Raw genomic sequence first — 23,294 nt, 5'->3', positions numbered from 1 at the left:
CGATCATCGAGAGACCTCAAGTCAGCCAATGCCTGCTCTTGACAAGTTTTGATGGTACTGTCTCTAAAATTGTGTAGCTCAGATCCTTGGTATACCTTGCATCCATTTTCATCTTCCAACTTACTCAAAACCATCTTTGACACAGGCCACTCTACCACATCCTGTGAGGTCAGTTTGTTTAAGGAGGTATGGGATTTCAAAATGTTTCTTAATGCCCTGCACAACATCAATGTCATCATTTTGTAAGGTAAGGCTGAGAAGAGAGGCTGGCTTAAGGGCATCAGTGTAGAGAGCAGAACCAATTATCATTCGAGCTTGCCTCCACTTCAGTAGGTATCCCTTCAGACGCTGTCTATCAGTGCTCTTAATTGACTTGTCCTCAGTGAGTGCTGCCAAGTGATTGAGGTAAGCCCCATATCGATCAACCACTCGCTGCAGAGCTTTACATTTGTGGATAATCCAGCGACTTCCGCTTGCTCGCACTGGTAAGTTACCTCCTTCAGGAAGTTCATACACCTCCTTAAGATCACCAACAAGGTCTGAAAGATCACGACATTTTTTTGGTGATTTTTCGTACAAGTAATATAGTCTCAACAACATGTCGTCTATGTCATGAAAAAGTTGACTGGAAAAGGCATCATTACAAGCAAGTTCAAGCCGGTGAGCGTAGCACCATGCCCAGTGTAACCAAGGTAAGGAAGCCTGAAGTTTACCTTTCATACCATTTTGCTCAGCCACATTGACTGATGCGCCATCAGTACCACAACCGACAAGAATCGGAAAGCCATCAACACCAAGCACCCTCTCTCTGTGAAGTAGGTTATCTATACCCATACCTTTTAATGCTAGACCAAGACACTCAACTAATCCATCTGCATCGCTCCTTCTTGGCTCCAATACACAATAGTACCTCGCAGTGGTCTTCAACTCCAGCAGCACATCGTCTTTTTCACAAAACAGGATTACGAACAGCTCATTTTCAATCCGCCCTTTATCAGTAGAGCTATCCATCAAGGCACTATAAAAGTGACATGACTCCAGTGTAGTATACAAGAGCTTCCGTTGGCTCTCAGCTATATAGTGCACAAAGTTGCGAGCTGAGTCTCTATTGTTGTATGATGTACCGAGGTCCACTCCATGTTTTTTTTCTAGGGCAAGGATAGCTGGATATTTCGAGAAGGGGATATGTTCTTTTGCAAGAACAAAACTAATTTCGAACTTTCTCTTGATTTGCTCTCTGACAGCTGGATTTAATGCCGTGGACGAAAGACTCTGTGCAATAGGGCTATAGCTAGTAATCGGCTGGTGCTTACTTATAGCCTGATCCTTGCGAAGCAGCGCCATGGCCAATTTATGTTGTTCACTGTTGGCATGGTCGGTTACATTACTCGTTTTGTGGTTGGTAGAGCCTTCTATCCACGCTCTCGAAAAGTTTTTCTGCCAAAAAATCCTTGGCTCGTACTTTCGGCAAACTACGCACCAAAGCGTTGAAACCACAGACCTGTCTTCATCATCCATATCAGCTCGCAGACAAACCGAAGACTGATGATCGCGTTCATTAATTCGCTACCACTTGAGAAATGTTTCTTTTGATACCTGTCTCTTTGCCTGCTTCGTCCTTGAACCGCTGCTTGACCCATGACTCTTTGCTGCATTTCCGCTAGTCGCCATTTAATTTCAACTCGACACTACGTATAATTAATTTTATAATTAAGCGCATGCGCTACAGCCTTTTCACTCGCTCAGATGATGGGCCGATTACTGAGCAGAATGGACGGCCAGTCTAACGCAGTGCCCGGATTTTGGCCGATGGCCGACTGTTATTTTCACCCCTGCTATATCCATATGTGTACGGATAGCTAGTGCTGACCCAAAGCTGATAATTCCCTCAGATGCTGGTCCCATTTCCTTAGAGGTGTTGAGGTGCTGATCCCTTTCTCAGGGACACTGGTTCCACTAATTATTTAACTGAACTGCTAGTCTGCCCTCGCACACTGGACCCAGCTCCTGTTATATGTGAGGGTTAGAACAAATTCTCAGGAAACTGGTATGTTATCTGTTACAGGTCAGGTTGAGATGCTAGTTGCCTTCCTAGGGGCGCTGGCCCCTGTTTATTATGTGGTTGTACCCTGACAGGCTGCTTGACCTGGTCAGCTATTTAAGTGTGAGATGCTGATCTCTCTCAGTAGACTGGTCACTACTAGTCTGTCTTCCTTTGGACGCTGGTCCACTAGAATGTCCAACGGCATTGATACGCTGGTCAACCCACTAGGATGCTAGTACATACACTACAGGACACTGGTTCACTATTAAGAGGAGGATACTTAGGCCCAATCACTTATTTCCCATCAGATTCTGGTCCTGTCAACTATTATGTGAATTGTGTGACTATTTCCTCAGGGTGGATGCTGTTTGGCTGCTATGAATTGGGACGCTGGTCCTGTTAAAATCATGGGTGGACCCACTGTCTGCTCGGGATCGAGACACCGGTCTACTTTCTCAGGACGCTGGTCCACTAATTAAGAATTGTTACCTGCATTGGACTACCATTTCCAGATGCTGAGACGCTGGTTTGCCTTCTCAGGATGCTGGACCACTACTTAAGGATTGGTACCCGTTACCTGCATTGGACTACTCTATCTAGATGCTGAAAGTTGAGATGCTGGTCTACCCTATTGAGCTATCGGGAGAGAAGCTGCCTTGCTTCCTGAATACTGGTCCCAGCTATTTCCATTTGAGCTACTTAATAGGTCTTAAGATACTGGTGCCTGCCACATTCATGTAAAAACTTGAGATGCTCCTCCACAACTAACCTAACCTGAGCACCCAGGATGTTGGGCTATTGGCCTAACCCAAACCCAAATCCAGCCAATTGGTCCCTAACATAGCTTACCTTAACACTGCACAGTTAAACAATCAGCTAGGTGTTGGGAGGTGGGGTTTGAGGTTGAACAGAGGACATTGTGACTTTGGGGTTACCTCAGTAAATTCTTGACACCCATTGTTTTGGTATTGAATTGGAATTCACACCTCACAGCAGGGGTAATGTATGGTTAACATGGGTGGGCCAGATTATCTGGTAGAAAGCAACAAACAAGCTGGGCCCTACTGGTACAATTACCAGATAAAACAGTTTTTTTGTTGTTTTTTTAAGAGGTAGGCAAAAGAAGGTTAAGTTGCTGGACCACCATCTAAAGACCCTGCCTGAGCCTAGTAGAGGTAAGTGTTCAACAGTAGAGTTGTTTGCCATACTGTCCTGCATGGGTTGGGAACAAAACAAAAGATGATTATCACCAGGATTGGTTGGGGAGGGAACCTCTTTGAAAGACGCTGGCCTTAATTTATTTCTCTTAATAACCCGTTGGTTAACTGTTGGTGGGACGCTGGTCCCTGATTGAGAGTCGCTGGGCTGCCAGGCTACCTTTAGCGCCTTTGCGCCATAGCCGGTAGTGTGACCCACTGCGAGATGTGCCATTCTCGCACTACAGTATTTTATATATTTAGCCTGCAAAGGATACCGGGGGAGTTGTTTCAATGGTGAGTACAAAAGCTCTCACCCCATACGGGGGAAGGTCTCCAAGATGATACTGATACTTATCGCTTGAAGAGCTAGGCAATGATGTACTGCCATGCGCGACATCTGTTGGGAACTGTTGTTTCTCCTGGCACTGGAGACAACCATCCAACGCCTTATTCACTGCCTCGGAGATTCGTTTCTCTAAAGCTCAGTTTCTCCCCCAGGGTTCTGGACTTTCTCCACCGCTGCCTCCACTGCCTCAGTAATTTTCTCCATATCACACTCCGTCATTACTCTGAAATACTCGCACAGTCGCTTCGGAACACACTGTCACTCTCGCACTTTCACTTCAACACACCGCCACTGTAGTTCAGCACGCATGCGCAATATCCTAAATTACCCACGCTTACAGATACAAGCTTACTCGCATGCCGATTGCCTCATCTTGACTTCTTAACCTTGTTTAATTTATCAATTAACCTTCATCTAAAGATGAGATACTCTAATAGAACAGTCACCACATGTTTAATAGAATGTTCACAGATATACGTATTAGAACTCTAAAAGAGCAGCCAAGGTATAATTTTGTAAAAAGCATCATGCAAAATGAGCCGCATTTCAGCTTTTACCAAATGTATAAAAATTGTGCCTATTATGCATTACATTATGCTCAATATTTTTGCCTACCTATTATTCCCCTAATTATGCTGGAATAATCGGTGCAGACCTAATGGAGCTTGACTGCAATAATCACAATGGTTAGTGCACACAAAACTACTTAATAAAGTAATCACTCTATAAATAGTACATGAACCTGGATTGGAAATACTTTAATAAAGTAGTCACTCTATAGATAGTAAGATACTCTCCTCTCCATATTATTAACATTTAGTAATAGGCTAACTAGATGTCTACTGTTTTACTGTGCATTTTGAATATTTCGATTAAACGACAGAACAGGAACATAGCCCCAAAGCTGCATGTAATAATGCACTGAAAATGCAAAGGCCAATATTTACAACAAAGCACTGCATTCTGTATGGTTAGAACTATGCAATTTGTACCATTATATTGATGATGTAATAAGACATAAAACAATGCCTAGGGTTTTACCCTATGACAAATGTATAAAGCCAAAACTCACTGTGAATAGAAGCTATCCCAAATAATTATGACGACAAAACCATTACATGCCTTTACAAAACGAATGATAAATTATTCACACTGTGTCCTTTGGGCTTCCGATAAACTCCAAATGATTTACCATTCAAGGATGAATTACATTATAGTGTGCAGAGTTCATGTGGGTCAAACAATTTTATAAATGGCTGTGATACAAAGCATGTAAACAATCAGGAAACACAGATGCCATTCTCCATACAAGTTGGTGATTGTTATAACATGTATCCTTGAATAAGTAGCCAAATGAGTAAACTTTCTATTGATAGATGGTTAAGGTGGTGGTCAAGCAGATTATGTGTGCCCTGGCTATTAGAAACCTTGTAACCTATGAAGCCACTGTTGTGTATAAAAACCACAAATATGCACAGTTGATTAGCAATGTGGGCGTGGCCTTGTATTAGCACAGGCACAACAGTAGTGATAATCCTTGCTGAGGTGTTCACGTGTAGCGAATACATCGTAATAACTCTTCAGTACAACTCTTGTAAAATAGAAAATCTTACAGAATGCTATGTTGAACACGGCACTGTAAAATTCGCAATGAGTATGTAACGAGATGTAACTCGCACAACCAAGCACCTGTTCTACAACGACATCTGTTAAGTGGCTTTTTCCACAACGGCGTAACAGGCCAAACTTTTGAAAGTTAGTCATAGAAAAGTTAAGGAATGTTCCCTCGTATAACCATCACACTGCAGTTAGGCATTTTAGCAACAGAGCTACTTTTTCCAAGTTTATAGTATGTTCACATTGAGCTGAATCCTGAAAAAACAGCTAAAAATTAAATGTGGATTTTTTCTTAACAGAGTTAACATTTCAGCCAACCGGATGATTATTGGTAACAGCAAAGGTGTCAACAACAGACACGTACGGTTTGGCTCCATTACAAGTTCGGGAAAGGGCTGTAATGGACACTGTATTTGTATGGCTTCCCCATAGGAAATGTATAGTGAAAATTTTGATTGGCTGTAAATATTATGTCAAACATTTGAACAAAAAGATTTTGAAATATTTTTAGCGGGTCAAGCAGTACTACAAATGAGCCAAATTTCAAGATCGTGAGTAATTGTATCCATGAGTTATTAAATGTTTTTGAGGATTCAGCTCAACGTGAACTTACTATAGTATGCGCTTTATGCATTCTGTAGTGCCAGTATATACATAAAACCATGAGACCATTAATCTGTAAGGTGAAAACCACCAATTAGAGAGTTAAAACATGTCTAATCTATCTTCTTTTCATTTCCTTTCACTCATAAGACCAGTATCAACCAGACTGATAACTACACAGGGGCGGATCTAGGATTTATAAAAGGGGGGGGGCTAAGTCAAGGTACTAATCTCTTGGGTAGAGGTGTGCAAAGCACACTTCCCAGCATGCTTTGCATGCTGGAACTAGGGGGGTCTGGGGGCATGCCCCCCCAGGAAAATTTTGAAAAATTGATGCTAAAATACTGCAACTTGGAGACATTTCCACATAAAATCCCTAATATTTTCTGCCTGTAGATATTTTATATACTGCCTTTAGATTATAGGTATGGCTCTCTGAAGCATTTTGCTAATGGAAAAGTTTGGGTAGGTACAGACAACTAAGAATAGGTGCATGTTAGAATAATAATGTTGAAAGTGGAAAGTTTTGAAATTTGAACAATACAAGATCGAATTTGAGAGCATTTTCAATGGAAATTGTGTACCTGAATTAAGTATTGCCATACATATTAACTACACGAGTAGATGAATGAAGCCTTTTAAACAGACCAATGCACTTCATTGTATGTATAGGTGCAGGCAGATTTGGAAAAATTCTATAACAGAACCAACTACATGTTTCCAGTGAATGTTCTATTAGAGTAGTTAGCTGACTGCTCTATTAGAGTATCTCGATCTTGTACACCTCCAATGCTGATCCGGGTCCTTGTTGCATAAACTTTAGCATAAATCCACTGATAATACCTTGGAAAGATGTTTATAAGGTGATTTTATGAGTATTTGTATTATTAGTGATCATATAATTATGCTAAGACAAAATTTCATTATAATACTCAGCATATTGATCAAGTAAAGCCTAAATATGAAGGGGGGGCTTAAGCCCCCAAAGCCCACCCCCCCCCCCCCCCTGGATCCGCCCCTGCTACATATGACCACAAATTCATCAATTGTGGCTGGATCTCTAATAAAGCAGTCACATTGACTAGCGTACACAAACTAATAAAGCAGTCACATTGAATAGCGTACAAAAACTACTCTAATAAAGCAGTCACACTGACTAGTGTGCACAAACTACTCTAATAAAGCAATCACATTGACTAGTGTACACAAACTACTCTAATAAAGCAGTCACATTGACTAGTGTACATAAACTACTCTAATAAAGTAGTCACATTGACTAGCATAAACAAACTACTCTAATAAAACAGTCACATTGCATTACAATGGTCACTTTTGGTCAGACCTTTATATCATTACTGGCCAAGACCATTATTAATGCAACTTTCATTAACAGGCTCCCACCCATTGCAATATTCCATATTTCAGTACATAAAGGGAAAGATGAGCAACACAAATGTGTTAGAAGTATAACCGAGAGTATCCAATGGTGTATTGGCCTGTGATATATATTTGTGTGAAATAACATTATAATTGTTCATTAACACAAAATGCTTTTTGAAAAGTGCATGTACGTGGCAACAGGTCTGTACTTGCAAGTTTCTCGTGATATTCAACCAAGTATTCAACAGTTGTTGTACACTTAAAGGATGTAGACACAACTCCAACTAGCTCAGAAAATGGTAGCCACACCTTCAGGTATCCACATGCCAGTGCCAGAACTCTATTCCTTTAACACTATCACATGGTTTAGTGACTGAATTGGGTTAAATTTAGCAACCATTTACAGCAACACAAATGATCAATTATTGAAATTTCTGTGTTATTTCACAAATTCATTTTCATACACAAATACTAATACTTTTGGTTGCTATAAAGATTAGACAAGTGGCCACTTAATACACACCATGATGCATACGTTTGTATGGGACCTCATGATCCTGGCCATTATACAAAGGTATCAACTTAAGGTGGCACTGAAGTAATCAAACAAAGCCTTACAAGGCTAATAGGACATCATGTTGTGTTCGTGTGTAAAAATACTCAGAAAATAAAGCAGTGTTTCAAAGTATTGAAAGAACCAGCTCTATCAAACTGTTAGGCTAGTATTGTTCATACAAGTAATGCTATTCACGTACTAACTTCATCATTTTGTCAAAACTCACAGGTAAAAAAATCGGCTGTCATTGTGTGATTGCTTTATTGAACGCATTCTGGCCAGCTTCACTGTCTCACAACTCACGAAACATCTTCATAGTCATGTACCATACACCCTAGGTAGAGCCACTTGGGAAGTGCATCTTTGTAGGGATAGCTTTCGATCATTTTTTCAATTCTCCCTTGACAGGCATTTTATCTCATGTTGAAAGATGAGGGTATGACCAGTGTCCACATTGTTATTATCAAAAAGGAATCCATAGAGTTGTTCTACAAGGTTATAATTAGAAACCATACAATCCAAGGAAGCTTAGGGCTACGTTGTTTCTTGGATAGAAATCATTAGAGTTAAAAGGCATGAAATTAAAGTGAGTGATTTCACAAAACATGATATGCTAAGCTACGTACACCACTACTGGATATCATAACAAACTTTTAGACGTAGACTACATGGCTCATTAGCAGAGCTCTCTGCCATCCTAAAATAGCTGATTAAGTGTGTGTGTGTGTGTGTGTGTGTGTGTGTGTGTGTGTGTGTGTGTGTGTGTGTGTGTGTGTGTGTGTGTGTGTGTGTGTGTGTGTGTGTGTGCGCACGTGCTTATTTTAATCATAGCAAATTAGGGTTGTATGGCTTCACACAATTACTTCAGTGCCACCTTAATTCAGGTGACCATCAACACAGGCTCCACTACAACACACACTGGATGTTTCAACACAAAACATCTTATGCTCACATGCACACAGCACACAGAGGATATGTGCTGTGTGCATGTGAGCATAAGAAATTAATTAATTTAATGAGGTGTTGAATGGAAACCCACAGGTGGCTGTGGGTTTCCTGAAATTAATTTGACATAGACAAATTAATTTCAGGAAACCCACAGCCACCTGTGGGATGTATATCAATACATCTAGACTAAAAGTAGCACACACACATACGTGCGCGCGCGTGCGCATGCACACGCACACACACAAACCTGTGAATAAGATGAACCCTTTCAATAGTTGCTAATACTAAACAATAACACAAAAGGTGATAATCAACAAATATCCTCTAGTGGTGTTGTCAATAGGTGTCACTTCTGTACTACTAACAGGTGACCTCCATGTGTTGTGTGTAGTATGACTGGGGATGTGGTTGTTTACTTGGTAACACAAAACAGGTTTGATAAACTTGTTAGACCAGTTATATTCCAAGTTACTATACCAACAACACCTCACATGATAAGACAACACACAACACAGTCACAACATGGAGATCACTCAGTAGTATTCTGATAATGACACAATGTTTTACTGACATACTCTCATAGTATACTGGACCAATATCACAACAAACTGTGTGAAATTTTAATTGAACAATAAATAATTGATATAGACTATAATTGTTGTGACAGACTACTATGTAACAAATTCTAATTAACAAGCAGTTACCAGTTGTCATGTTTTAACAGTTTACCATAAACATCAACACTGTATGAATAACATGTTGCCATGGCAATCACTAATAATACTATACAAACTCACATCATTGTAGACTTTATTGTGAATAATCCATTTCTGTAGGAGTCTCAAGAGTTGGGACTTTCCCTAAAAAGTGAAAAATACAAGATGAAGTGGATCAAATGTCAGGACCTTCCAGTACCAATGAGGAGGGCACATGGTACTGTCATCAATGACATACTCTATATTGGTGGAGGGGTGTGTCCAGATGATAATGATAGTTATTATGTGTTTGCCTACAACCTGAGGGAGAACAAGTGGACTAAACTACCAGCTGCTCTCCCACAACTTCATGGAATTGTTGTCAACATCAATGATGTGTTAACAGTGATTGGTGGGAGGGACTATAATATTACTCGCAGGCCAACTAATAAAGTACTAACACTAGAAGAAGATAAATGGACTACCTTATATGGTGATATGAAATGTGCAAGGAACAGACCTTTAGTAGTACCATACCACCAGTATACTATTGTAGCTGGTGGTAGAGGTGAAGATGGTGTAGTACAGGACAGTATAGAATATTTTAATACTAACACTAATCAATGGACCAAAACTAAAACATGTCTCCCCCAACCAATGTGGGCCATTAGTGCTACAACCTGCAACAACTCCATAATCATCACAGGATATGATGGTGCAGATAACAGATGTTACAGTTCAACATACATTACTACTATAGATAGTATAGTACAATCTCATGATGATAACAACAAATGGAGTGTACTACGCCAAACACCATATTGGGACACTACCATTGTCCCCCACACCACACCTCCTGTTATTGTAGGGGGACATGATGGACAAGGCAAGACACAAGACAACATCATGTTATATGTTGATACTAGTAACAGTTGGAGGACAGTAGGATCCCTCCCCATCAGATGTGCTAGCACAACAGTAGTTACACTAAATAACAACATCATTATTGCTGGAGGATGTAGTGATAATAGTAATAATGAGACTTCTAATGCTACCACCCTCACTAGTGTGATGATTGGACAGTTGGATAGAGTATAAATAAGTTTACTGTATTTTTTGATTATTTGATATTTATAATAATATTTACTGTATTTGTTGATTATTTGATATTTATAATAATATTTACTGTATTTGTTGATTATTTGATATTTATAATAATTACTGTATTTATTGATTATTTGATATTTATAATAATTACTGTATTTGTTGATTACTTTATATTTATAATAATTTGTTGATTATTTGATATTTATGATATACTAATTCATCATTAGTATTTCACATAGCTAGTATTATCAATGCGTACATGTTATTTTTCCTAAATACCAGCCGGTAACTGGATTATAAAAAACTGATTCAAATCACACATCAGTATAATAGTTTTGAGGTACGTAAATGAGAATTATTCCAAGGCTATTAGTATACATTTACACCAGAGGAACATAAATTAATTTTGCTACCTTTCAGAGAATGTCTGATTTTCTATATTTGGTAGGAAATTAACTCTACAATCATATAATAGCTGAGACATGTCTATTACCTGCTACAAGCACTGAAATTATTAGTGTGGTCATATCACAAGTACTTACAAAGAGACCACAAATAACTGTGTTAGCTCCTTATTAATTACTGATATAGACTTCATTAGATGGGACCACAAAGGTTACAGGTCTGTGATGGCTACTATACCTATAATAAATGGCCGACAACATTACAATAATAGGTATTGTGAGAAGTCAAGATTCAACAGGCTTCATTACTTATAGGCTATGTGAAAAATTGCTTTCTTTTTGATAAAGCACCAAACTTGGTATAACGTTCGCTCATTTCATATTAGATTAAAATAACCAATCATATCGCACACAAAGAACAAAATGAACTAAATGAACTAAATGTATTGATGAAGCCATAAAATCGTTTTACATACTGAGCCTCATATAGGAAGGCAATTAGATCCAAAATCTAATCAAGAGAGATACCCATCCACATCACCAGGTTGTAATCTTAAGGTTACAGAATAGTTTTAAAATGCGTGGGCGGAACAAATTACACAACCTGCTTTAACCCAAGCAGGGATAAACAATTTCAACAACTGTGTTGTGTTAGCAATACAACTAATTGTGCTTGTTTGTTTTTACTACAGAACAACGACTGTTCTTGGGTGTGTGGTCCACAGTAGAGCGATGTTTTATAAAAACACGCCGCCAAAAACCAGACTAACAGATTACTGAATCCTTATAATTTCAACACAAGTGACTAAACAACTAAAATATCTAGGTCCTGTGGAAGCGATTTTTTAAGTTACTGGTTGTATAGACATTTTATTGAACTTTTAGTAGTTTTTTCGAGTGAAACAAGCTCTTTGAAGGCTTGTATCTGAGTCACTGGGAAGAAATACGCCAAAAACACTTCCACAGAACCTAATAAATTTAATATACAGTATCACTATGCCCCAGAAATGCCAATAGAGCCTACAGCTTTTGCTGTATTTGGCGGCAGAAAAACATGGTAGTGACAGCTGGGGCTGAGTGATGTATGGGCTGGCTTACTTGTGTTACTACAACAAAATTAATTGTAGTGTTCCACCTGCCTCAAACTACACTGTAGCTACATAAAAACATTAAATATGAAGGGCTTCACCTTCATTTAAAACTTTTCACGCTGCTAGACTGGTTTTATGGGCTTCTCAAAAAGTATCGATAGGCAGTCAACATTTTGAATGATTGCCTGCGACTATACTGTAACCTGGAGAACTACACTACACGAAGCCATAGATATACAGCATACTCACACAATGCTACATTTCGGCTTCTAGATAACCTGTTTTAGAAGTTTCCAAAAATTCCCTAAGGCAATGATTTTGATGTGGCATCATATTTCAAATCATACAGCTGTACCTTACTGAAATTCCACAGAAAATTTAGTGTTTTATCAAAAAGTGCTAGCAATTATTTGTCACTTAGCCACTCTTTGTGCTGATTAATTTGAATTTTGTGGTACCATTTTTGTAATCCAGATGTGCCTGGCACTTTCTAGAACTTCCTGTTGATTTGGGGTATAAAAGGGCTATATGTTGTAATATTATTATTTATCTGTAATCAACCAATGACGAAATTGCTGGTGAAGTCTACCTCAACAGCCATCCACCAGTACACCTCATCAAGCCATGTCATACCACCTTAACAATGGCTCTCAAAACCAACCCCATATAGTTTGAGTAATTTGAGGTTTACAACCAGTAGTGTATAGCTATTTGTATATGTAATAGGACCGATGACTATGGTATTCAGGATTAATAGTGCGAGCATTGTAAACAGGAAGGAGTAAAATAGTGTGAGCAAGTACTATTTCCTTCCTGTTTACAATGCAAGAACTATATACCACAGCCATCCATTCTATTATAAATTAATCCGACAACCATAGCAACTGTTACTAGGCAACAGAAATTCAAAAGATAACTGACCAGTCACACTTAGCAACCGTTACCTAACAACTATTGCCAAGATCTCAACATGATGTTTACCTTAGCAACGGTTACTTAGCAACAGTTGCTCATGGGGCATCTATCACTATGGTAACCCTAGTTGTCAAGTCGGACATTTGCTTCTAATAGAAACACATCACACTATTTTAGCCAATCAAATTAGTATTATAGATTTTTGCAAGGGACCTTGACAAACAAGTGTAATACTAATTCTATTGGCTAATCACTTGATGTATTTCAATATAATATGTCAAGCTGCTATTGAGAGTATTATATTGTAACACATTCACTTGTTGGATTAGATTTTGTATGATGTGCTAGTTTTGTAAAATTCAGTCATTGACTACATTAAGGTTACGGGATAGTGAGTGACTGTCGAACAAAATTTTTACAAAATTTTTAATACGTAATTAGGAGGGGTTTGGTGTTGTTGTGTTGTGTATCAGCTGGTAACAGGCTAAAACCGTTGGGAGAATAATAGTGTGCTGACTGGACAGGTACAAGGTACAAGAAAACACACGTAACAGTACAAGATAACATAGAAACAACACACTTAGCAACTGGTGCACCTGTAGTTTTGTTCACTATTTTCCTGAACCAAAAATCAGGGCTATCAAACAGATTGTTAACATTTTGTATAAACAAACTACTAGTTTGGCTTCTTATCTAGGTCCTGATGGAGCCATTTGTAAGAAATAATGTTTCTAGTGTTTGTAACATAAATTTAAAAATTAATGTTGTGGCCACAATATCTTGTTTCAGGCCATATTATAGCTAACTATACACATTATTCACAAATCTTCTTGTCAATCCCTCACAAGTGATGTTCTTCAAACCTTAAAATTGTTAGTAAGTTCTCATGGTTCTTCATTGGTCTGATTTTTGGTTCATAGTTTTAAATATTTGGTAACAATGGATTAAGAGAAATTAAAACCCTAAACCATGATAAATGATCTATAGTGTACATGTGGGTTTACAGTATCCCGTAACCTTCATATCAGTTTGAAAAATATCATTACATCAATGTAACACTCAATCACATACTTGTGTGAATCATGGTGGTCCATCCAACAACAATTCATTCACTACAACTACACTGTACTATATGTTCACTTATAGTATATGTGACCGGATCTTGAATACATTGGGCAAAATACTTGCGTATTATTGAAAAAATTCCATAATTTTTTTAAACCCCTCTTTCTTAGTGAAGGAAGAAACTAACAATAAAACCCTGGATATCATCTTATTCGCCTGCTCAAGAGGAGTTGTAAAATCTTGGTTTCATTGCAGTAGACCCAAGGATACGTAAGTTATGAGCATTTGTTTACGTCATGTCGAAGCGATTGTACGCGATCGATTTTTCTTCATGAATTTCACCTTTGTATGCAGTGAAGAAGGGAGAGTAAAGGAAAAACTTACCCAGTAATTGATTCCCCTGTTCATGACGAACACTATGGTGAACATGTTAGCTCCGTACCTCAATCTGTTGGTAAGTTACAACCGTTTTTGTACAAATCGATTTTTCTGTTGTTGCTACTTTGTAGCGCTTTAACTTCCTAAGTTATTGGCATATGAAGCTGAAACTTTGCCAGTGGGTACACTTAGCTAAGGGACCATCCATAATATTCAGTCTTTATGCAAGCATACAAAGAGTACTCTTTTTCTAACCCCCTCCCTCCTTCACAAAGCATACTGTATAAATGTTGATACTATGTACAGTATATACACAATGATTACTCATCATTTTATAAGCATACGTGTGATTTAACCCCCTCCCCCCCAGCGTACTCTTTGTACTCTTGCGTAAAGGCTGAAAATAATGGATGACCCCTAAGTAGATTATAAATATGTAATAAACAGGAATTCGAAAAAAATGTGATTATGTCCTGTTTTTGCAGATCCGGTCACATATGTTTCCCTTTACCAAAGTTCTCATAGTTCCAGTAGTACATTTCTTATTATGGCAACATTAGTTTCTGTTTTATATCCATTAATACCATATTTGACCAGTTAATATATAACTTTCAGCAAGGAATGCCCTGTGGCTACCATGTAAAGGTGGCTAGTATCCGAGAGCGGCTACAATGGACTTGTGCGGCAGCAGCCCACAGCATTTATACGGATTCATCATTCATGAGTGACTCAACAATATCATTTATTTAAATTTCTCTCAAAAACATTATTTCCTGGCATAAAACAACTCATTTGCCTGGTTTCTGCTTCAAATGTATCTTATCAACACTTGCATCAGTATAATTATTCGGATACAAGCCGCAGCTCTTATCCAAGGGCAGCTCTTATGACAATAATTCTAGGCTGTGGAGCAGCTATCATTCGGGGACAGCTATGTATTTTACAAGCCATTACTATTATAACTGGTCAAATACTGGTATAAGGTGATATTATGGTGACAGCTTGCAAATTTCAGTGTGAAGCCATATGACAACTTTTCCAGCTAGTGTTGTGAACCTGATGAGTTTCAATGGAAGCCAAAGTGTAGAGGTGTACCGATATGGGTTTTTGGCATGTACCGATATCCGATATTGATGCCACCAAAAGAAACCGATAACCGATAGTCGATCTGATATTTGCATTATAGTTAAAAGTATACATTTACCTATCCTACAACAACATGTGCATGTATTCATTGTTAACTTCTCCCCAGTGTCTCCAAATCACAAAAATAGGGAGTAATGTACTAGAAGTTGGGACGTGCTGTTGACTTAGGAATGTTAACAATGACCATTGGTAATCTGGCTATCATGTGAGATCATGTGACTTCAAGCTAACCAAGGTCATGCATGTCTTAATCCCAAAGTAATGATCAGGGCTTTACCACTATTTGGTGGGGACCTACATACCCTGAACTAAACCCCTTTAACTCCCTCTTTCCTGCTACGGCACCACCCATTTCACACCAACATGTCACTGATTTGTCACTGGAGGAAAATGCTGAGGGAGGGATTGGGGTGGGTAAACACAGCAGAGTTACTTTCGCTGTTGCTGCTGCTGTATACAGAGGTTTGCGGAATGTTTGCAACAAAACCGTAAAGCGCTAACCTGATCCATCAACTTTGAAATGCATCACCACAACTTTGATAGGTCACATTTCTGGTGACTCCCTCTATTGTAAAGATTCCACAATCCTATGTGCTATGTACAACTGAGTGCCTGGTTTGACTAGTTTTATGTCCAGGTTTACCTATTCAGATACTGACACTATTTGTTGTTGTCTCCACCTTCCCATGGGCCTAATGCACAGCATGCATATTTGCACCCATAGCAACCAGCAAACCACCATTTCCATAAAGACACTTATAAGTTAAAGACCATCAAACATTTTTATGTATACTCCAATGAAGCCTTAAACAGATATTTCTGCATTACTCCACATTCTAATGGCTTGTGAGAAAGCTGGTACAACAAGTTTTCTTGGCTATCCAGTGACCCTTCTTTTTATTATAAGGTACTCTATAACTGTTTCATTTGTAAAGACTGCGATAAGCTTTCCAGCAACAAACACTAGAATTGTGTATATTTATATGGCTTCTCATACCATAGCATTTGTTTCAGAGTGAACAATAAGCCACTGGCACTAAAGAGCCACATGGATGACATAGAAAACCAGTACATAATCTGTTTATGTACAAACTATTGTTACTGTATCAATATCGGTAGCAATATCGGTCTCCCTGTAGTTCTGTACCGATACTGATATTGGTAAAAATTACCACATTGGTGGTAATATTTTAGCTGATCAGATAATCGGTACACCTCTACCAAAGGGGAGCCTGTATTCTGCGGAATACGGAATAGCGGAATAGTAGAATAACGGAATAAGCAAAAATCACATTCTAAATATTTTGTTATTGTTTATAGCCGCTATAACGTTTTAATATACATTCCTCACCTCATAGAGAGCACAATCACGATGGCACCGATCCTTGGGGATGATCTTTAAATACGATATGTACAAAGATATTCACTCTAGAACAATCTAACTAAGCTATAACTACCATCAAATACATTTCACTACACAATCGCTAGAAAACTAAAAGTTCTTTGTGCTATACTTGCTCATACCAGCTGTCATACACGAGTAACTTCCCGAATTTATTAGAGTTATATGCGAAGTGTTAGAGCCGAGGTTGGAGCTCTGATGTTGGGAGCTGAAAGCAGTATCATCCTCCAAATTTATTTGAAACACTTTAGGAAATGGTAACAGAGTTATAAGAAAGGTCAGATTATTCCATGCATGCAGGGTAGCTACCTAGGGAGTGGATTGTTTTGTCCTAAACTATTCGGCCAGTTAGCTAGCTAGCTAGCTGCTCGTGTGTGACAGCTGGTATGAGTAAGTATAGCATAAAGAACTTCTAGTTTTCTAGCGATTATGTAGTGAAGTGTATTTAACAGTAGTTTAGCTTAGTTAAATTGTTCTAGAGTGAATATCTTTGTACATATCCTATTTAAAGATCGCCCCGAGGATCGGTGCCATCGTGATTGTGTTCTCTACGAGGTGAGGAATGTATATTAAAACGTTATAGAGGCTATAAACAATAATAAAATATTTAGAATGTGATTTTCGCTTATTCCGTTATTCTGCTATTCCGTATTCCGCGGAATACAGGCTCCCCTACCAAAGTGACCTGCCTATTACAATCACATATTTACACATGCTTTGAGGTTATGTTGTGATGTTAACACTTGTCAGCAGGGGTAATATATGGTTTACCAAGTGGGTTGGTTTAAAGCTTCTGAGCCAATAATTGACTTGTCATATATGGGCAAAACCAGTTCACAACACTATTCCTAGCTAACTTACTGATTAGTCCAACAGTTACAGATCAACTCTGAAAGAATTAATCACCAAAAGCCCCAAATTTTTCTGTAGTAATTTAGTAATTATGGGACACAAAATAATGATATAGAGCCACATCAAACCTCTGGAACTGTTTGAACTTAAGACATCAAAGTTTACTAACCAAGAAGCAATACAAGTATGTATAAATTTTCTTAGCAGGAATGAAATTAGCAAGGGGTGGGGGCTAAGGGACTGTAGTCTCCTCTTTCCCTATTGGGCCAGTACTTGGCCATTCATTCTACTTCACAAAAGCAGAATACAAGAAAGAACAATATACACTTAACATACTTATATGATTATACCTGTAGCTTAGCACTGTTTCAGTAGGACTCTTTCCTTCAGTATCAAAATGTTTTCGATTGTGGGTTGTATTTCCATAGTTACATCAGTTTTAATTGTGTGTTAAGTTTTATTTATTCAGTAGCAGTGAGCTATTCACTTTGCCAAGTGATCTAGAAGAACTCTAAGAACAGGTAACTGTAATTATATGCACGAATATTAACTAGTACCTAGGCTAGATTCAGGATCACGTTACAAAATATTAGCTTTCTATTGTGTAATAATAATGCACCTATCAATGTCAAGCCCCACCTATCCCAGGTTGGGCAGAGGTAGGGATTTGCAGATGCTAGATGGCAAATTTCCCACCCCTGGGGACAACTTCGAGTTACAAATCCCCTACTAATCCGTATTATTTATCCCGGGATCATGGCCAAGTGTGGCACAGCCGCACAGGACAAGACATGTAATAACTCAAGAATAACTACAACAAAAGATCACACTTACAACTCAAGCACATGGACGAGAGAGGAGGCCACGTGTCGATCACCAGATACAATATTACGCATACATCAATGACATAATTAATCCTATTAACACACCTCCCCCTTCAAACTAAAGTATGAGCAGTACTTACAAATTGGGTGTGTGTGCAACAATGTTAAAAGTTTCCTGACACTCCATAATAGTCTGGAGGTCTAACAACTCGTCCACTTCTAGTCACTGTGCGATGGGTTTGGAGTGATTTCTATTGTCTTGAGAATGTGAAACTGGCTCAGTGTTATGAGTGGTCTGATTGTCTTGGGTCGGGACTGGATTCTCATAGTGTGTAAATAAAGGAGGTGACCAGTTCTCACAAGGGGATGAATTGTCAGCTTCACCAGTTAACATTGGTCTCACTCGGTTCACATGCACTATGCGCTTGGTGGGTCCCATCTGTAATTCTAATGTGAGAGTGTAGTATATCAGTGATTGTAAGGACTAGTGTATTAGTTATTGTAAATATGATTATGTAATTGTAGTAGTGTGTGTGTAGTTGCACGCATGCGTGTAGTCTGCTGTATGTGCGATGATTGGAATCTTATGAAATATTATAGAGAGGTCCTTTGATACTGATGATGTTCCATGGACCAGTCCAGCGGGGATCCAGCTTTCCTCTAGTTGGATTATCTAGGAACACTCTTTGTCCTACAGCAAATGTCACTTTCTTCTGTCCAGTGTAGTTGCTCTGCTGTGCCTCTGCAGATTTGGTTGTATTGGCCTCTACCATTTCCCACATCTCCATGAGCTTCCGCTGAAGTTGACAGCTGTAATCACCTGGATCAGGGAATATTGAGGTGGGTGGTAAGGGTAACTGGAGCAGGGGAGGATTTCATCCAAATAACACTTCATAAGGTGACAGCCTTGTTGTTGAATGCTGAGAGGTTCGGTATGCAAAGAGAAGAAGCTGCAAATGGTCTTCCCAGTTGAGTTACCTCTCCATCAGTGTTCTCAATAAGTTAAGCAAGGAGCGATTCATCCTGTCAACTAGTCTATCTCCCATTGGATGGTAGGGTGTTGTACGGGATTTCTCTACCCCAAATGCCTTGCATAACTCAGACAGGATGTGGCTCTCAAAGTTTCTCCCCTGGTCCGAGTGTAATCTTCGAGGAGGTCCAACCATGGTGAAAACTTGATCTCGAAGTGCTGTTACAATGGTAGCTGTTTTTTGATCAGGTAGTGCGATTGCAAAGGGCCACTTGGAGAAATAATCTTGTGCCACAAGCAAATACTGATTTCCTCTACTTGACATGGGGACTTTGAGGATGTCCACCGCTACCAATTCCCAGGGTCTGCTGGTCACAATCGGTTGTAGGGAAGCTGGTGGTCTTGCTGGGACCTTCACCATCTGACAAGTTATACAGTTGGTGCAATAGTGGCTTGCATCTTTGGCAATTCCAATCCAATAAGTGAAGTCCAATAGTCTAGCTAGGGTCTTGTCATCATCGCTGGAGGGCGTACCAAAGATGATAATGTAGAGACTGCTAATTCTACTGCCCTCAGTAGTGTGATGATTGGACAGTTGGATAGAGTATGAATAAATGTTTACTGTAATTAAAATACATACTGTAGTTTGCAAAACACATTATTTTCAGTATTGAATATTGTAAAATTGTTAGAGTAGTACTCATAGTATACTGCTCAGTATGCTCTGCGACAATTATTGGATTAGCCTCTATTAAAAGGACACCACCAGGGAATCACTGGTATAATATTATATAACTAAAAGCCAACAAACCATATAACAACATATAGTGGTGAAAATATTTGATTTGTTAAAGAAATTACAGTTGGCAAGATTTTATTTTGTCTATAATTTTGGGTTTACTGATATTGTAAATTGACACTGCACTATTGCATGAAAGTTTGTACATGTTTTAACCTGCCAGGGAGAAGCATACAGCCTGTACAACCCTTAGCTTCTTGTGCTGAAATATCTATTCAGTCACTGCATGCACCAGGTGGCTGGCTACCCACCTGGTAGCTTTCATGATTTTATCTGGGTCTGATTTGCTTTATAGAGAAATCTGTTCATACCTGCATTGGATCACATGTGTACTGGATCAATTAGTTGGTGTGGAAGTGACAATATTGACAAAGAAATTTGGCGATTTGGTAACAATTCTCCACTTCCCTGATTTAGTTTATTACCGATATTTGTTGCTACACAGCAAATGTACTGTAAAACTGTTAATACCGGCAATACAAATATTCACACTAAAACTGTTGACTGTGTTGTGCTGAATAGACAACAGATCAGACACAATGATGTGGTTACTCCACTAACAACATGTATTTAGACTATGGTATGGCTCATTTACAGGTTTACTAAACCACTTAGTCACCTGACATGCTCATGTAGTCACCTACACATGTTCGTTTAGTAATCCGCCCTCAAGCAATTTTGTACATGATAAATAATTATAACATGAAAGGCACACTGCAGTACTTAATAATACTGTAATACTCTTCTTCTCCGTGTTCCGCAAAGAATTCTGGACTAAACGGCGTATGGTATTGTAGCCCTAGCCGTTACTTTGGTTACCAGTCAAATAATTATTTTTGTGGGTGCTGTAAGGACTTCAGGAAGAAACCGTTCTGTTGTTCTGCATTGCTCTTTCACTCCACACTCATGCTCTGGCTATAAAAGTATGTACTTTAAACCATAGTCTAAATAATTTAGACACCGCGACCAATGGGAACTAAGCGATTTAGTAACCCCTCTGGCCCTTAGTAGCGTCCTCACTGTGCTCAGCACGCTACAGCCTCGGGCCATTGGGGTTACTAAATTGCTTAGTTCCATAGGCGGCGGAAAGGGGGGGCTAGGGGGCTTAGCCCTCCCTCAGAATGATATCACACCGAAATTATCCTTCTTGGAGTGGGGCTGAAAATCGCGATAAAGATTGAGATACTCTAATAGAGCATTCACTCTAATAAAGCAGTCAAAGTATTAGAGCAGTGTAGCGAGCTATGTAAAGACTTTTATGTAGTTTATCAGCTATAAATGCGTAGCTGGTGAGGTGGAAAGCTATTGTCAGTTGATTGTGACCTTTTTTTTTTTTTGGTCTCACCTTACCAAACCAGAGATACGTCTGGGTCAGCCCAGTCCCCTCACCTCCTCCGCCCCTGCTTAGTTCCCTTGGTCTTGGTGTCTAACTATTATATAGTACCAAAGGAGCTCCTTAGTAGTGATGTGTTAAACATTATTGATATACCATCTAAGTTCTAAGTTCAGAGGAAAAGGTATGCTTATATGTCAAACTGTGTTATATTTTCCATCAAAGTGTACTTATTCACCTTTCAATGACAATAAAGTACACTTTGTGTGAATGTGACACAATCAACACAACCAATGGAGACACTGGAATGACCACAATTACCCCCCACTAACAAAGCTGTCGACAACGTTACCATAGCAATTAACAACAAATTTTAATGGATACATATTCATACTAAGCCCAGTGAATTCTTCATGTTGGTTACTTGATATTGACACCTTCAACTTTATCGCATTAATGGCCACTCTTGCGAACAACAAGTAGATAGTTGTACAAACTGTCCATCAGTACTTACGTACAGCGTAGTTAGCCTTCTACAGTCGCTTTTCTCATCCTCCTGTCTCACTATAAAGTGTATTCTGAATCTGACAGATTACAAATTGTGTACAAGACAATACAAAGACATATAAACAGCCTTGTTGCCAGAGAAAACCAACAAAATTAATGATAAAAACAATTGATTGCAACTAACACTACAAAGTTGCAACAGCAGAAAAATCAATTTGTACATTGCCGATAAGGAAATTAAACTACAGGCACTTAATTAAACGACCATAACTTACAAATGCAGCCCTCTACCAAGATGCAACTTATACCAACGGGTTCTCCATGAACAGGCGAATACGTTGCTAGGAAAGTTTTGTCTTCCAAGCTTTTCCTACGACCAAGGCAAAGGCAAAAACATGAGAAAAAATGATAGTGAACCGTTTGTCCAGCGCAAGGCAGACTAACGTTCATATCTTCTGTATGCTTGGTAGTACTGATACAAAACAAAGATTTTGGAACTCCTAGGCCTCTTGCTTTGGGGATCACGATGCTACCAAGGTGTTTGGTGTTATCAGACTTATCGCTTCCCTTTATTGTGAAACAAATGCTTAAAAATTTTACAGATTTTTTTTGATTTCATAAATATTCCTCCCATTGCGTTTATTGCATTCTACTGTAAAATTAGACTTGAGCGAACATATGGGATTCTTGCAAATCTGGTCACATATAGTGTGTTGGATTGCTTGCTAATTATATTGTTGTGGAAAAGAGATTTTGTATAGCTGCACTGGTATAAAACACCTTACACAATAAAGCTCCGTAGTTGCCTGTGAATGGTAAAAACGCATCCATTCCAATTAATGCAAGCCTACACAATGCCTAAAATATCCCCAAGAGAGTCCCAGCAAATAAAAAGCGTAGAGAAGTCCACATAGGGTCAGGTTCATATATTATATGGTGGTTGAAAAAACGTTTGTAGCTCCTAATTTCGGAGGGGGTACTTCTAGGACAAATATAAACGCTTTAAATTTCATACTGTGCAAACACAAATTAGCAGACATTACTAGTAATACAAACTAGATATGTCTACATGACTATACCTATTACTTAGCACTGTTCCAGTAGAAACACAGA

General features: G+C 38.8%; 1 protein-coding gene and 1 long non-coding RNA gene across 2 annotated transcripts in view; one reads left to right on the top strand and one right to left on the bottom strand.

Annotated features, from left to right (window-relative positions):
• Positions 1–10,507, top strand: part of LOC136256244 (uncharacterized) — a 68,954-nt gene extending 58,447 nt beyond the window's left edge. Inside the window, exon 14 of the mRNA XM_066049174.1 lies at positions 9,530–10,507. Within this exon, the coding sequence (XP_065905246.1) occupies positions 9,530–10,486 (957 nt within the window). The 3' untranslated portion in view covers positions 10,487–10,507. The remainder of the gene's footprint in view (positions 1–9,529) is intronic.
• Positions 1–18,165, bottom strand: part of LOC136256245 (uncharacterized) — a 71,605-nt gene extending 53,440 nt beyond the window's left edge. The window contains exons 1-2 of the long non-coding RNA XR_010701399.1: positions 18,099–18,165; positions 9,491–9,553 (exon numbers count right to left, since the gene is read on the bottom strand). This is a non-coding gene — a long non-coding RNA (uncharacterized lncRNA). The remainder of the gene's footprint in view (positions 1–9,490; positions 9,554–18,098) is intronic.
• Between the last annotated feature and the right edge of the window lie 5,129 nt (positions 18,166–23,294).

The sequence above is a fragment of the Dysidea avara genome, chromosome 5 (genome assembly GCF_963678975.1).
Source record: "Dysidea avara chromosome 5, odDysAvar1.4, whole genome shotgun sequence".
In the NCBI taxonomy this organism is placed as follows: Eukaryota; Metazoa; Porifera; class Demospongiae; order Dictyoceratida; family Dysideidae; genus Dysidea; species Dysidea avara.
The sequence above is the reverse complement of the archived record's forward strand: the minus strand, read 5'-3'. Positions and strand labels throughout refer to the sequence as shown.